The 16,057-nt window shown below is 42.2% G+C and overlaps 3 protein-coding genes across 3 annotated transcripts; 1 reads left to right on the top strand and 2 right to left on the bottom strand.

Moving 5' to 3' along the window:
- The first annotated feature begins 98 nt into the window (after positions 1-98).
- On the top strand, positions 99-1,619 carry LOC5506655 (ankyrin repeat domain-containing protein 40). Its single transcript, XM_032375084.2, has one exon. The coding sequence runs from the start codon at positions 99-101 to the stop codon at positions 876-878; it is 780 nt and encodes a 259-aa protein (XP_032230975.2). The 3' UTR covers positions 879-1,619.
- LOC5506656 (dopamine receptor 2) lies at positions 1,201-5,750 on the bottom strand. The gene is made up of 2 exons (XM_001627295.3): positions 5,043-5,750; positions 1,201-2,331 (listed from the first exon to the last, which is right to left on the bottom strand). The coding sequence occupies exons 1-2, from the start codon at positions 5,420-5,422 to the stop codon at positions 1,677-1,679; spliced, it is 1,035 nt and encodes a 344-aa protein (XP_001627345.2). The 5' UTR covers positions 5,423-5,750; the 3' UTR covers positions 1,201-1,676.
- A 2,994-nt stretch (positions 5,751-8,744) lies between these two features.
- On the bottom strand, positions 8,745-12,710 carry LOC5497246 (50 kDa hatching enzyme). The gene is made up of 4 exons (XM_048732632.1): positions 12,415-12,710; positions 9,915-10,231; positions 9,691-9,714; positions 8,745-8,904 (listed from the first exon to the last, which is right to left on the bottom strand). Exons 1-4 carry the CDS (start codon positions 12,495-12,497, stop codon positions 8,801-8,803), a joined length of 528 nt encoding a protein of 175 aa, XP_048588589.1. The 5' UTR covers positions 12,498-12,710; the 3' UTR covers positions 8,745-8,800.
- Between the last annotated feature and the right edge of the window lie 3,347 nt (positions 12,711-16,057).

Here is a 16,057-nt window from a genome sequence, read left to right as displayed (position 1 = left end):
CAGTCAGCACAAGATTTCCAAGAAAACCTCAATCAAACGGAATTCGTTGCATATTTACAAAGTATTGAGCTTGTGCGGTTATTGCTGAAGGCTCATAAATGAACATGGAAGGCAGCTCGGAAGTTGCGGAGGAAAAATTGCGGGAATTTTGCTGCGATGGGGACGTTGAAAAGGCTCGATTTCTTCTCCAGCAAGGCGTTGATGTTAACTCTTCTAATAAGATTAATGGCTGGACTCCGCTTCACTGGGCATCGAAGCGAAATCATACAGGAATCGTCAAGCTTTTACTCGCAAATGGTGCGAAACTAGATTCCACGACCAAGAGAGGAGAGACTGCTGCACAGCTTACAAAGGACCCTAGTATCCAACAACTGTTATCCGTGGAAAATACAATTGAACCCGTGGAAGATTCTAAACTGCCCATAGTACCCAACTATATAAAATTTCCTAAATTTATATACGGGAGAGACGCGAAGGACTGGGGACAGGTTGATACTGTGAATGTTGCCAAGGGGGGTGGGGATGGGGGTACGCCCCAGACTTTGCCCCCTAAGACAGCCATTTCCAAGGATAACGTTAAAGAGCAACTATGTAGATGCTGTCAACATCAAAAAAACATTGCCCACTTAGAAGAGCTTGTCCTCAAAGTTCGGAAAAGAAACAATAATGGTATAATTGGGGAAAAGGACTTTATTGAAGTTGAGCTGGACTTTGGTGACTTAAGCTTTGAGAATCTTGTTGATGTTTGCTGTAGAGAGCTAAGCGTTGACCCACATTCAGTGACAAAGATAAGAAAACTACCTGACACCATTATTAGAAAGGATAAAGATGTAAAAAGGCTAAAGCAATATCAAGAGCTTGAAATAGTCCATAATTAGGCTGTTTGTTTTTCTCATTGTAAAGGACAGGACTCTTGACTCCGACCTAAGAAGTTTGAATGATTGGGCAAGTACTCGGCAGATGAAGTTCAATAGTTCCAAGTTGAAAACACTGATGCTTACACAAATAAGCGTAAACAAGTTATTTCTGAGTACAATCTTGGGAAGGGTGCTCTCTTCACATTATTGTCTGGGGGTCATTTGTAACAACAGGCTAAACTGGTCTGAATACTGTTCCAATATTGCTACAAAAGCTAGCAGATAATTGGAAATTGTTAGGCAGCTTAAACCCTATGATAGAATCATGGAGTGCAGAATACAATTTTGAGTAAAGTATATTTATTATTATTATTAACATAGGCTTTAAAAGGGTAAATGGATATATACATTTTTTTGTTTACATATTTTGTCGCTATAACTCATTTCTTGAGCAGGATGAATCACATAATCATTTTCGAAAAGTTGTGTTTTCCCCCGTCCACATGGTCCTGGAAGGGTATCGTTTTGAAATTCGTCCACCCTAGAGATTACTGTTCCGTTTTCAGTCATCGTTTTCACGTTATGTTTGAGCGTTGTATTGGTGACAGAAAGGTTGCCGTCTCAAACATATGCAGATGTATGGGGGGGGGGTCTCAGATCAAGTAAACCTCGGCATTCGTGCGTTCCAAAATCATGTTTTAGCATAGCTACAATTTACATAGTAACGATATACTGTTGGTTAAAGTCAGTGTAGGGTTGTCATACAAGGTTTACTATAATGGCTTTGGTGCGTTACTTCGGCTGCAGTATTGTGTGACTTCAAAATGACGTGACAATCACTGTTGGGTTGGTATATCTCGAGGCTGAATGGACCCCAGCCACGCAACTAAACTCCTGGAAAGCCTCTGTTTTGACACAACACGGACACAACCTCTTTCTAATGCCGTCACGAAATCTCTTGTCACGAAATGAGTAGATAACAGGGTTAATACAACCATTCAAGAGCGTGACAGTAAGTACAGCATTTGATCCCGTCGCTTCTACCTTAACCACACCCGGTGCAAACAGCTTCGTCAGTGAGAACATCGTATACGGTAACCAGGCAACCACGAATGCACCAATCACGATGAGGATCGTCTTGAGAGCGCGTGTGTCGTTGACGGTGACGCTTTGCTGTGAGGAGACGGAGTTCTGTTTTATTTGTTTCACGTGATGGCGGGCGACTTTGAAGATTTTACAGTAGCAGTAAATCATGATGGCGGTGGGAATGAAGAAGGCGAAAAATGCCAGAAACAGGGAGTATACCTTTGAAGACTTTACTTTTGACGACCATTCTATCCGACAGATATTGGTATCTAGATCAAAAGCTATCTCGCCCCAGCCTACCGATGGTGACGCGGCCCAGAATAGAGAGTGGACCCAAGCTCCTGCGATTAGTGCGGCCGCGCGCTCTGACGTCATGAAGGCCTGGTACCTACAAAAAACCAGCATTGACATTTTGTCTTTGGAGGTTAATTTTAATTAAAAGTTAAAAGCCTTTTGTTACTGTTTTACTGCTGCCCATAAAGGAAATGTTGGAAAACATCTCTCAACATGGTTTACAAACATGCTTTCAGGCTTTCTTGTTGCTGGTTTTTTTTTTTAAAATTTCTTTTTTAGTTGAATTTTCTATTGAGTCTATTATAGATTCCGAGTTTCGCTGAGATTTTTGTTTATTTATTAATTTCTGTTTTTTAAGATATTGAGATTTTATGGTCGATTCCTTATGGATATTCATAAAACATGCATGTCACCATTAAAAATAAGACAAAAGTGCTAATACACTAAAAGAAAAAAAATGCCGAATTAATTGGATAAAATTGGATTAAATGGATAATGAACAAAATCAAAAACCATTGTTTCAAACACTAGTATATCATTCTTTGACAGCACATAAAAGGGGTAAATTTTGCGGGACCAAATTAGATACGTTAAGGCATTTACAGACGTCCACTGGCAGCTAATCAACGTTTACATCTTGATACCATGGATACAGGGACACGTTCTTGAAAATACTCAATACTTTTTTAGTGTTCGTTGTCTTCGTAAAAGAAATAGTCAGGGCCGTAACCAGGGGGGTGGTCCAGCCCCTCCCCCCCCCCCCCTTCTAGCAGCCGAACATACAGTAAATAAATGAATCATTATCTAAAATACCGGAAAAAATGCCTCCCCCTGTTAAAAATCCTGGCTATACACCACTGATTCAATGAGCAAACTGGTAACTGGTAGCTTACAAGCTCTCAAGCTCTCTTATTCCAAGCGTGTAGTAAAAAAAACCCTGATTTTTTCCTCCTTTCCGACTTCTTTCTTGACGTTTTCGCCTGGTTAGTTAGAGAACCCACCATTTGATATCCGAACGGAGAGGTTACAGATTTTGTTTATGGTCCAATTTTTTTTCGTGGCCAGTTTAGGTGTGATCTTTCTTCCTCTTGGATTTGGCTGTGCTTTTTAGTCAGGGTTTACTCGAATTTATTGGGGGATTTTCGTATACCCGACCCACAACATATGAAATACGCAAATTGCCGGCCCCTAAAGAATATAGATATATCCAAAATAATGGATAAAATGGAGGGCCAAAATTTGCTACCACATTTGCTTTTTGGATTGACATTGAATGAAAATAGAAGCCATACTTTAAAAACAGCTGTACCATTGTATCCTAGCGACAGGATACAAAAAAAATAATTAGTTTCTGAAAATAATAAGTAACGGAAAAGTGGAAATGATTTCCCATCACAAAAGTGCTGAGCGTTTTTATTATTCATTTTGTGCTGGCTTAAAAGGCGATATTTTGGAAAAAGATATCGACAAGATGGTGAGGTACGCCATTCTTTTGACATGTTTGATATCCCGCTAATTTACCATCTAGATATTGCTGAGAGACAGATAGCTTTAGCTGTGATTTGTAATTATGACCATGCGTTGAACATATATTAAATTTAACTTTGCTTATGTAGTAGAATGGTTTCCCGTTATATTCCTATCTTACTTTAGAACGGGACAGCCTAAAGAGATGGTGTAATGTTTTTTTTTTTTTTTTACAGTAGGTGCCCCAGTTTTAGTGTACGGAAGATATTATGCCCCATTGCGATAAAAGACGGAAATGAAATGTTTGCTAGTCGAAATTACTTGTTTTCATTTAGCAAACACCGACATGGGTTGTACTATATATTAGTTGAATGTGAATTGTTACTGGGGTTAAACCAAGCAAAACTAAAACAGTAAAAAATAAGCTTTTCCCATTAAAACTACCCCATATAGATAGGATAGAATATGAAGTAGGCAGGATGTCAGATATTACGTTTGCGTTTCGAGGAAGCCAAATTCTTTTTGTTCTGTTTTTCATTTTCATTCTTTTGCTTGTAACACTGGAGTGCTATTATTTTTGCATGCTTGTATTTTTTTTACGAAAACTTGATATGTATAAAATAGTTTTTCCTTTGGGCTATCCTTTAGCCCGCGATATTTTTAGTAGATTGTATAAGGTCATCCGGTAACCCCGGTAGGGTAAGATTGCTTGATCGATCCGTAAACACATCATTCCTCCATTTCCGCGAGTTCTTTTGGTAGCAAAAAAAGAAAATGTAAAATACACATATATTTATATATATATATCCCCCTTTCTGTGCTGTAAAACAAGATGTGATTGAATTGTAATGAAACCGCCTCGCCTACAGCTCAAAGCCAAACAAGCACGGTAGTTCAAATCCATAAAGAAGAGATTGACGGCATACAAACGAAAATAGAAAAAAAATCTGCGCTGACAACTGTCATCAATCTTCTTTATAAATAGCAATAGTGTTGAAGAATTAAAAAAAGAGAGTATTTTTTTATATCTTGTTACACAAAGGTGACATATTATGTCATTTGTTAGAAAAAAGGGAATAGAATAGTATCATCATCATCCATTTCTAATTTCTACACCATTTTCCGGGAGCTATTTCTCGTAAAATTCAGTATGGCTTTCGGTAATTAAAAAATTTTTTAGTGCTTTGTGGCGGTCCATTCAAAGGTAATCAAAGGTGTTGTCATTTCAGACTGTAAAAGTAACAGTTTTTGGATAACACTTCCCTCTCCTACTCATACAAGGCTTTTTTCGCGTACTAAGTGAGCAAATGCGGAACTTTTTTCTTCACAGTGACTTACCTCAGAGGCTTAGTAATAGCCAGATAGCGATCCCAACTGACCAACGCAAGGGTTACAAGCGATGCATTGAAGCTTAAAGACACAGTAACGGCGAGAACATCACACCAAATCGTCCCGAAACCCCATCCGTCCAATACTGCTACGGCGAAAAATGGCACATACACAGCCCCGACGATGATATCTGCGACTGAAAGGCTGGCTATGAAATAAAATGTTGGCTTGTGGAGCCGATAATCAAAGTGAATGGTCGCTGCAACGAGTGCATTGCCGAGTACACTAGTTAGGCAAATGATGGAAAGTACAATCGCTTGGGTGACACGCTCTCCGATGCTGCGGGTTGGTGTTATTTCAGTTGAGTTTGCTAGTGTTAAATTATCCATTTTTGACCGCTACTTTTTGGGTGCAGTAGCGATAGTACGCTATTTACATGGTCTTTGGCTTAGCAAATTTCCGTTTGACATCTTGGAGATTCGCTGTTTCTATTGTGCTCTGGCCCTTGTTTATGTAAGACTGTGATAGGCGATCCGCGGGCAAAAGCTAAATGAATAAAATAAACCCAATTGTGAACTCTACGGTTGTTAAATGGTGACGGTTTTCTTTTTGCAATCATCTTATGTGAGCAGATGGAACATAAATTCTTTGTTTCAGTTATTATGTTACGAGCCTAGGGCAAAATAAGCCGTATGTAAACACGGGTAAATGAACTTGAGGAGGATATGTGAAATTCACACTTTGGTGTCAGTCAAGTTCGAACAAGATGAATTAGAATTGTTCAAATATTATCGTGTTTCTATTTCGGCACTACAAGCGATGTCAAAATAGTTACTCTATTCCTAATAACTAAAGAAAGAAAGAAAGAAAGAAAGAAAGAAAGAAAGAAAGAAAGAAAGGAAGAAAGAAAGAAAGAAAGAAAGAAAGAAAGAAAGAAGGAAAGAAAGAAAAAGAAAATAAATAAACAAATAAAAAGAAAGAGAAAGAAAGAAAATAATAGTAAAAGCACTAAATATTATTGTGGTCTCGAATTTTAATTGACTTTTATTGGCCAACCCAAAACCAAAACCAAGGTGTTGTTGTCATGGTAACAAGTGTACCAATCATTTTACCAAGGTTTCATGTTGGCTTTCACGGGATGAGGGCTTGTGTCGCCAGGCGTACTCTAGGAAAAATGGTTAAAGTGTGGATCACGCAGATGTGCAAACCAACATTTTACCCCAGATTTGAAATTTACAAAAGTTAAAGTGTTCACTTTCATTTTTATTTTTCCATACTGGGACGTATATTGTCAGAAGCTTTTTTTTTACAACGACACGCATTAATCGCGCGCTCTGATTGGTCAAGGGGCCATGTGTTATTAGAGGACAACACCCCTCCCCCCCCCCCCCCCCCCCCCCCCAACACAATTATTATGTATGATACAGCTTTTCAGGTAAATTTTATGTGGGTAACCAGCCTTGTAAATATAAGACAACAAACAGCTATTGTTCTTGCTTCTTCTGGAAATCACCAATAAGATAAATAGAAAGGACATGTTTCATACAATCTCTTAAAAATCTTACTATCTTCTAATGTTCTGCCTGCATGTTTAGTAGGAAAAAGATCCTATGCGGGAAAGCTATGACAAAGGTCTTGCCGCCGGACAATTTTACAACAAGCAACTTTGTAAATTCTACAACAATCGTTTTTTCTCGACGATTTTTGTTGTCTATTCTAACTATTTAGCATTCCCTGTATAATGTCCCAAAAAAAATGTTCTCCAGGTCCGGGTTCCTAGAAATTATGTTAACGCTAATCCAGGGATAAAAGCCCTTTTTGTCCAATCAAAACTAGTTAGCCTTATCCTTGGGTTAGCGCTACCCTGCTTCTAGGAAACGGCTCCAGGACGTTACAAACAGTATCGACTTGATTTTAACATATATCCAAAGATATACCCTTAATCCATGAAAAGCTATTAAAAAATTATTCTTTTGGATTTTTGGCGGTGCACTGTTCAAAGTTCTAATGTACTAATTTTTTTAATTCTCGTGCCTTGGCGCGCCACTGGAGATGGCTATCCTTCCAATTTCTTACACCAGGGCTTCTCTGTCGTTAAATTCAAAATGGTAGCTTTAATTTCGATTTGGCTTTCAATTTACTCTATTATTCTCACTATCAGACAAAAAATATTTTTTTCTAAAGTTAGGGATGAAGGAGAGAAAAAAAATGTAATATGAAGATTTAATATAATTCCGTAATCATGCTCGCTACAAGGATCCCAAGCTAAACATTCCGTGAAATGCATGTAGGAGAGGAAAAGCCATTTCAAGCATTGAAAATCATAAAAATATCCCGCCTTCCTCCCGTTACAAGAAGCCATTCGCTAGCAACAGAATTGAAGTGTAGATGTTATATTTTTATATAACAGGGCTTCTCTGCCGTTAAATTCAAAATGGTAGATTTAATTTCGATATGGCGTTCAACATGCATAATAAGACTTTAACAGCCAATAGTATTTCAAACTGTCTTAACTATCGATCTTTCAACAAGGAAGGGGGAAAGGGTGGGATGAATTCTGCCTTTATCCATGGCTGCGAGCAATGCCTTTTTATTAAAATCATTTTATTCTCTCGTGTCTCGCCGCGCCACTGGGGGTCCCCACAACGTTCAAACCTCATACACCAGGGACTCTCTGTCGTAAAATTCTTTATTTTTTTTTTTAATTTCGATATGGCGTTCAATTTACTCTAGTATCCCTAACAGACATCAAAATAATTATGTGTGTTTCTTTTTTCTAAAGTCCAGTAAATACTCGAGTTAACCCTAAATAAAGGCTCCAGTCTCACACCTACTTACTCGTGTCCCGCTAAAAAATACATGTAACTTTATGTTGCAGAGGAAAAGCCATTTCAAGCATTGAAAATTATATATCTCGCCTTCCTCCCCAGAATTAAAGTGGAGATGTTTTAAAAACATGAATGATGACACTTTAATAGCCGTCATTAGCTGACAGCTCATAAAAGGGAGGAGTCATTTTGAATGATGTATAGTGTTTGTTCGGTGGCAATGCGGAGAGGACATCATAATTAGTCATCATTAATTTAGAGCTCATCGCGACATAAGGGAAGGTCTTTAGGCACGAAGTCTTGCTTGATATATCAAAAGGGGAAGAGACGCAACCCAAAATAAAAGGGAGGAGTCATTTTGAATGATGTATAGTGTTTGTTCGGTGGCAATGCGGAGAGGACATCATAATTAGTCATCATTAATTTAGAGCTCATCGCGACATAAGGGAAGGTCTTTAGGTACGAAGTCTTGCTCGATATATCAAAAGGGAAAGAGACGCGACCCAAAACTATTACCCAATTCAGGCCGATCGTCGCGATGCAAACGAAAATAGTTCTTGGTCTATTTCTCATCTTATTTGAAGTAAAGAAATATACAACGGCTTTTCCAAGACCTCGAGTGTGAGAGCGGGAATGCTGAGGTTTTAGCTGTGTACAGAGAAGGAAGGAGTAAATAAAAAGGAAAACTAGAATTTGTAATTTGCCTTTTTGTTTTCATAAGAAGATTTACAACTTTTGGACTATGATAACCAAATTTGTGTCACCGGCTATAACTGGCTTACTCGAAGTGCCATCGAAAGTAGTGTTGTCCTACTGACCTCACTCTCGGTTAATAAGTAGTATTTATGTTGGTACTATTAACAGTAACTAAAAAGCGATTGGGTCTCAGATAGCTTTGTTTATTCAGCAAACATTTATTCTATAATAAAGTGACATCACTTAACATCTCCCGCAACTCTTCCTGCAATTGGCGATGACGTAATCGTGATTGTTGCAATAGCTGATCCAGCCTGGGCAGCTTTTATTGTTGTCAACACAGGTTTCTGTAAAAAGTACGTACAATAGATATAGAAATCGGGTAAGTGTATTACTTTATCGTTTCTAAAAGACATTCAAATTGATATCTGTAGGCATAAATACTTAAGGCTCCCACTGACGGCAACATCTCCACAGGGGGGGGGGGTGGAAATTAGATTTATTAGGGAAATTAAAGAATGCCAGTCCTGCAAATCAATTTGCATTGGATATTTCAAATATTGGATGGCGACAGAGCAAAAAAAAAAAAGGCAAGTTTTCCCAAAATAAGGTCTGGTTAGCTTCGGTAAGCTTGAATTTTTGCATAGAGGTTTCCTATGTTTTGTAAACCAACATATCAAAAAAAGTTTTTTTTAATGGACTCGTCTTCGAGAAATGAGGCTTGAAGTGCAATTTTCAAATGTTCAAAGTATGAATTCTCCTCGTTTTTAGGGAGAAGTCGGGCTCTGATCAGAAACTGCTCGCGAATATCTAAATTTCATATCTTCTAAATTTCTTTAGAATTTGGAATTAAGCTTTTGTTCAGAGGAACTCCTTGTATGCAGAATCTTGAGCTTACATATTAAGAATTGGAAAATTTCATGCCATTTTTTTTATCTTTCTTGGGTGGCTATTATGCAGGTTTCGTGCAAATAAACCGATGTGTTTTTCATTGTAAACAATAATAAAGGGTTGGATGATCGGCATCCGTGTTTTGATTGATTTCAAACCAAATTTTAAGTTAAAGAAAAAATGAACCACAAGCTCCCTTTAAAGATAATACATGTGATAGCTAAAGAAATGCTTGGACTTACGAGAGCCACCGGAGTTTTCGTCTCCTGTGAAATAAATACAAATTGTCAGTATCATAGTCGTATTAACCATGAGCTGTATTCGGTCAATTGTTTAATCTTCATTTGCAGGTTAATGCAACGTTAATATACTCTCAAAGAATGATATAAATTGGTGCTTTCAACATTTAAACATTTTAAGTGGCTTTACACTTCTGAGTTTGCAAGACGTGTATATCAATACTCACCGTAATGAGCCCTTATTCCCGCGATATCATCAGCCTTTAAGTTGAAGCCTGGCTTGTAACCCGTGTAGTATGGGTACATGACCGCATCTCGCACATCACTGTGGTGCAGGCAGAGGGAGTGGCCGAACTCGTGCGTCGCCACCCAGAGCAGGTTCGTGCCGTCGGAGGTCCCGTCCGTGAATTTCTCGTCCTCGTCAAAGTGGGCGCGGCCGTTAGGGGGGAAGAAAGCGTGCGCCAAGATTCCCCCAGGCCCATCAAAGGGGTAAGCACATGTACCCTCGCGATCATGAGGGCCTCCGTGAGACTTGGGTCCATAGCTGATGAGCGAAATGAATTATTTGTTAAGCGTGACTTAGCGTATGTGAAATGATCGTTTGTAATGGGTAGGCCCTAAACGTTTGTAAATATACAAACAGACCCTCTGCCAGGACCCTCCCCAAAAAGCTACATCAATCAACTTCGGACTTGTTTACTTTCGGTCGTATTCGCTACTTTATTGTGATAATATAGTCACTAGACTCCTCAGCAGGCGTCTCGAGCTTATTTCATCCAATGGTTTGTTCAGAAAGCACCGTTATTTCAAAGCGATTTTCATAATTGTTGCTAAAATGTGCGGCGTTTACTGCACTTGAACTGATCCGCTTCAGAAAAGTCAGATGAAAACAATACCTCCTTTAACAAAAATGTCCTTATTTTTATACGAATGCTTAGAAGAAAGAATGTTTGTTTATATGTATGTTTTTTTTTGGCTTGATGCGATTTTTTTTTCAATTTACATAGCTTTTAGTTTTTTGTGCTTCCCTTCTTCGTGGGTATAGTTCCGTATCACCCTGCGCCCATAGTGTGTTTTTGGTTTGACTGCAGATATAAAGCCGCGAAATGGAATGAGTGTTCATCCCGTTCTCAATTGACGATTGTTGTTGTTAACCAGTTGCATTGCGAAGTTAAAACCATTTTTATAATTCTGATTCTTCATGCGCGTCTTATTATCTACGCGCACTGTTTTTTTTTTGTTTCTAGTAATTCTTGAGACTACATACGCGTCTTCTTTTCTCAGCGCACTGTTCTTTGTTTTCTCACAATTCGAGTCTTCACACGCGTCTTATTATCTACGCACACTGTTCTTTATTTTACACGCGCATTTTCTTATCTACGCACACTGTTCTTTGTTTTCTCAATATTCTTGGGCCGGATGCACAAAGCTTGGGTAAGTCTTATCCACCGGATAAATCCTTATCCAGCGGATAAAACTTATCGGAGTGGCGTGATTCGGTTGAACAGAGCCCGAATAAAAGTTATCTAGCGGATAAAGCTATCCAGATGATAGAGGTCGAAAAAAGTTTTATTCACCTGAATAAATTTTGTTTGCAGGAAAATTAGCGCGCGCTTTGTATATTTGCCATGGAAACGGGGAGCCATTTAGTGGTAATGAATGCTATTCAGCGGATTAGTTAGCCAGCCTTCTATCCACGCTTTGTGCAACGTTATTATATCCGCCAGATAACTATTCGCTGGATAGGGATTTTCTCGGTGGGTAGGATGACAGTAGTAGTATATGGGGAGCAAAAGTTTGGCGGTTGGAGATTATAGGAGCAAACAGGAATGTAGGTTTGAATGGACCAATGGGAGCCACGGATAGGCACTCAGTGACGTCACAAGGCTGAGACTATAGGAGCAAATGAGATGTAAGACTCAGGGGTCAACAGACGTGCTCCTATAGTACGGAATGCGTTTTGCTCCTATAGAGTTTCCTCCCATGGTGCTCCCATAGTAGGGAATGGTATGCGTTTTGCTCCCTAGGTCCCGACGCCTGTCTGGCCACGAGGGTAAGCGGGGTCACATTCTTACGGTTCCTATAGGTTTTTCTACCACGCAACAACCCAAACACTTTCCGGCAATGGCTCAGCCCGAGCACCAAGAGCAGCCTAAAACAAAATTAGAACAAACTGTGGGGGAAGCTTTTGCGGTGCTCCGCACCTTCGGGGAGGAAAACGGGTGGCTACGGGACCGCGTCGGGGGAGAAAACGCGTAGCTACGGGACCGCGTAGCGTTATGAGGAGATAGAGGCAGAGACGGTGGCGGTCAGTATCGCAAACTCTACTCGCAAACCGTATTGACCTCCTCGACCCTTCTGTTTAAAAAACCCTCAGGATCTACACCAACTCCAAGAATTCCGAGGCCTCCTCTACGGCTACAAAGTATGGCTACAAAAGGAGGTCGCGGCCAAGGAAACCCTTAGGCGGGACCTATAGAGTTGGAGGGGCGAGAAGGGGCGAGGAAAAGAGAAGAGGAGGAGGGAGGAGGAGAGGAGAAAAGAGGCTGAAAAGGGGATGAGGGAGACGACGGAATGGTGTCGGGAGCAGCTAAGGGGTCGTCGTGTCGAGGGTGCCGAAGGGGATCCCACTCAAGTCGCGCATACCCGTACCGACGCGCTATTTAGTGCTGGACCGCAGCTCTGTAGGGCATTCTCTCCTAACGATGACCAGTGAGTCTACAGTACCGACGCGTTGGCAGGTCCCTTGCGCTTCTCGTTACGAGCAGTTGGGTTGCGACGATGCCTACATCGGTCATGAATGTGGTCATGGGCGCTTCCTTTGGCCAGAGAGCGGGTGGAATTTTGGAGCTGTAGGTGTAGCGGCTGCAACGACCAGCGCCTTTGTCAGCTCCAGTGGGTGATGAGCATTCCTGACGTTGTTGAGAAGCTTCAAGGGTTAGAGGGCAAATTGTACAGGACCCGAAATGATCCCAGGACCCGAAACGATCCCAGGACCCGAAATGATCTCTAAAAGTACCCCAACTGATCCTCGGACCCAAAACGATACCGAGAAGTCCCCGAAATCAACTCCAAGGAATTGCGGTAATGGACAAAGGGAAAGCATAAGAAATACTTGCAACTCTTGAAGCATAATTAATAGTTAACAGCGACTCGATTTCTAAGCAATGTGACTTAAAAATATTAAATTCCAACAAAATACTTCTATTTATTACATTGCCCGGCGTTAAACCCATAAACAGAGTCCAAAACAAATACACAACTTTAAATTGCTACTGAAAGGAATACAGCATAAACATAGTACAGCTTCGCTCAGATCAACCAAACTTTTGACCTCCCATTACACTCTTAACATTGTGCGGTTCCGACACATGACTTTGACACTATAAATCTAGTTTCCGGTAAACATCACCCCTAAAAATTAATATTCATTTGACAACCAAACATGTATTTCACCACCAAATCCTTGTTCACACGAGTGAATATTTACCGACACATTTTAGGCAGCGAGACATTTTTACCGACACATTTTGACCGAGAAGATGGAATGACAAAAGCACACTGAGTAATACACTCGAACAACCCTTCTAAAACCGATGCAAAATATTAAAAGGATGTGGCTTTTGTTGAAAGCAATATTATGTGAGTTTTGAATTTCCTCATGTAGTCGTGCGTACACCCCTGCATGATCTGATAGGTCTTTCATTCACAAAACAAACATGCCAAAAATAACTTTAAAACATTTCGCTTCATATGAAAAGCAGCATGCCCTATCTGTAAAGACTTTCTTTTATGGCTTGTTATGCAAAAATGATTTATCCACACCGGGTTCTTCAAGTTGCTATCACAGGAATTGTTAGTTGACCCCAATTTCTGACTCAACCACTGTATTTCCCCCGCAGTCGTATATTAAAATCTTAATACTATAGTTTTAGTTAATGTAAATTTCCCTTTTATAACACAAAAAAAGCTAAATGTTTCATATATTTTTAAAACTGAAAGCCAATCCTTACACAACCTTGAGTTGTCCATTACTGTAATTCCTTGGGGTTCATTTCGGAGACTCTTGTGGATCGTTTTGGGTCCCGGGATCAGTTGGGCAACTTTTGGGGATCGTTTCGGGTCCTGGGATCGTTTCGGGTCCTGTACAAAAGGTCTGATGTTGTTGTGCTGTTGTGACCCCCACGTACCCTGTCGTGCCGACCAACTGATTGCATTGTATAAGTACTGCGTGTTGGTGGCCCCTGATAAATACCTTGACAGCTTGGCGCTGACGTTTGGCAGGTCCGCTCAAGCCTAGTGGAAAATACTGTTACCACTGTCTAGTTTCAGTGTTCGCGCAATCATGGACTGTGTGGTGTGCCGCGAGGACGACGAGTGTCTCATGGAGTTGCTCCCCTGCTGCAAACATCCTTGCCATTATGGGTGTTTGTGGGTGTGGGTGCATAACCATACGATTTTGCTTTCTAAGTGCCCTTATTGTCGTGAGCGTCTCAAGTACCATGGCATCGTGGAGGCCATCTTGTGGGTGCGTGCGTCCGAGGGCACAGTTGTTACCAGCGTTCGAGCGCTACGCCGCGTTGTGTGAGGCGTACCCTCAGTACGCGCTGGGAGGCGACGACCCGTACTTGGCGTTATGTGTCCGCGCCTGTGCTGTGCAAACCGTCTGGAGGGGCTATGTGGGGAGCAAGGTCGACCGGTTTGTTAATTCCCCCAAGACGCTTTGCACCGTCTAAGAGCGACGTGTTTTGGTCACAGTGCGGTTGTGGGGGTCATGGCGTCTGGAGATATTGGAAGTACCCAGCGAATGGGGAGGGCTTGTGCTTCGCATGGCAGCACGGTAACGTGGTGCAGCCACCACCACCGTGCTGGTCGGAGGTCTACAAGGCTTACCTGGAAGACCCTAGGTGGTTATGGCGTCGATCGCCCACTGCCTGCATAGCAGCCTGGAGATCCTCGGCGGCGGTAGCGAGAGTAGTGGTAGCGAAAGCAGTAGATTTGGTAGACCGTTATGGTTACCTCTTGTTGCAGGCTAAGGAGGGGTTGGGGGGCAGTCCGTCGCGGGATGCTGTTGACGACTATGGCGAGGGGGGAGGGTTTGTAGGGAGGGCTCGCGCCCGTTTTATGATGAACACGCTGAACGCCGAGCGTCGCGAGGTAGTGGCCCAAGGACTCATAGCAGCCGCAAACTCTTAGTACTTTTTTATTTACCTTTTGTGCACTAAGGCTCCGAGGGTGTCCATAATGCTTTGGTGCACCCGAGCGTGCTCCCCGAGGCCTTGGTACTCTTAAGAAGAGTTCTTGGTACAGTTGCGCTCGCACGTCGTCGGGTAGGCTCTTGTCGACGAGCAGTGCTCTCATACGTTTCTCCAGGTTTCCCATGATACCGAGTTCAGGGGCCGGTGCAAGGCGCCTCTCAGTAATAAGACCATTAACAATTTCCTCGGGGAAGAGGACCATAGGTCGTAGTTGCGGGTAGGCATGGTGGGACTGAGGGTCGCCGTGTGGTGTGGGCCCCTTTTCTAGCGTAGGCTAGGGTTGCGAAACCTCTTCTTTTTCCGCGGCGGGGCTGGGTCCTCGTAGGCCTCAAGGTCCTAGACTTTAGGTCGCCGGCGGCGTCGTGGTGGTTTCGGTTGTGGTGGTTGCACTGGTAGTATTGGTTGCGGTGTGGGTGTTGGTGCTGGCGTATCCGGGGCACCTTGCCTATGAGGCCCCCGGCTATGGGTAGGATCATGTTCTTGGCCACAACCTATAGGTAGCATTTGGCTACGGCGGGGAGTAGGGCCGCTAGAGCGTTCCCACTACGTCGGTTGGCTAGGATGGCTTTGCGCCGAAGCCCCGATAGCTCACGGGTGCCGATGTTGCGGATCTTGTGGCGGTATGGGTGCAATTCCTGGTGCATCTGTTTGCTTAGGGGATGTTCTTGTTCAGGATGTTGACAGCGATCTAAACGAGATCGCGGGGCAGCGTTTTGGTCTTGGTTTCTGTGGTGCGTTTGCTCGGGGGTCCGGGGCGCTTGGTGGTCGATTTGGTCTTGGTGACAGTGCTCTTTTTCCGACCCCTTCCCTTTTTCTTCACACCCCCACTCTTGACGAACCCAGGAGTGCTTTGCGCAGAATTGTGTTACTTGTAGGTTTGCGATGGCGTGGCCGTCGTTTTCCTGTAATGTGTATGGGCGCGTTGAGGGGTACGATACTATTACCCACTGCATCCATGGTGTTGTTGTCGTGGCGGTAGGGGCGAGGGTTAGACTGATACCGCTGCTGTTCCTTTGGTGTGATTTTTGGCCTCCCAACCCTATGGTTCGGTGTTTGTGGTAGTGGTGTGTTACCGCCTCCTGGGGAAACCGCCTCCTCAAGGGTTAGATCCC

The sequence above is a fragment of the Nematostella vectensis genome, chromosome 9 (genome assembly GCF_932526225.1).
Source record: "Nematostella vectensis chromosome 9, jaNemVect1.1, whole genome shotgun sequence".
Classification (NCBI taxonomy): Eukaryota; Metazoa; Cnidaria; class Anthozoa; order Actiniaria; family Edwardsiidae; genus Nematostella; species Nematostella vectensis.
The sequence above is the reverse complement of the archived record's forward strand: the minus strand, read 5'-3'. Positions and strand labels throughout refer to the sequence as shown.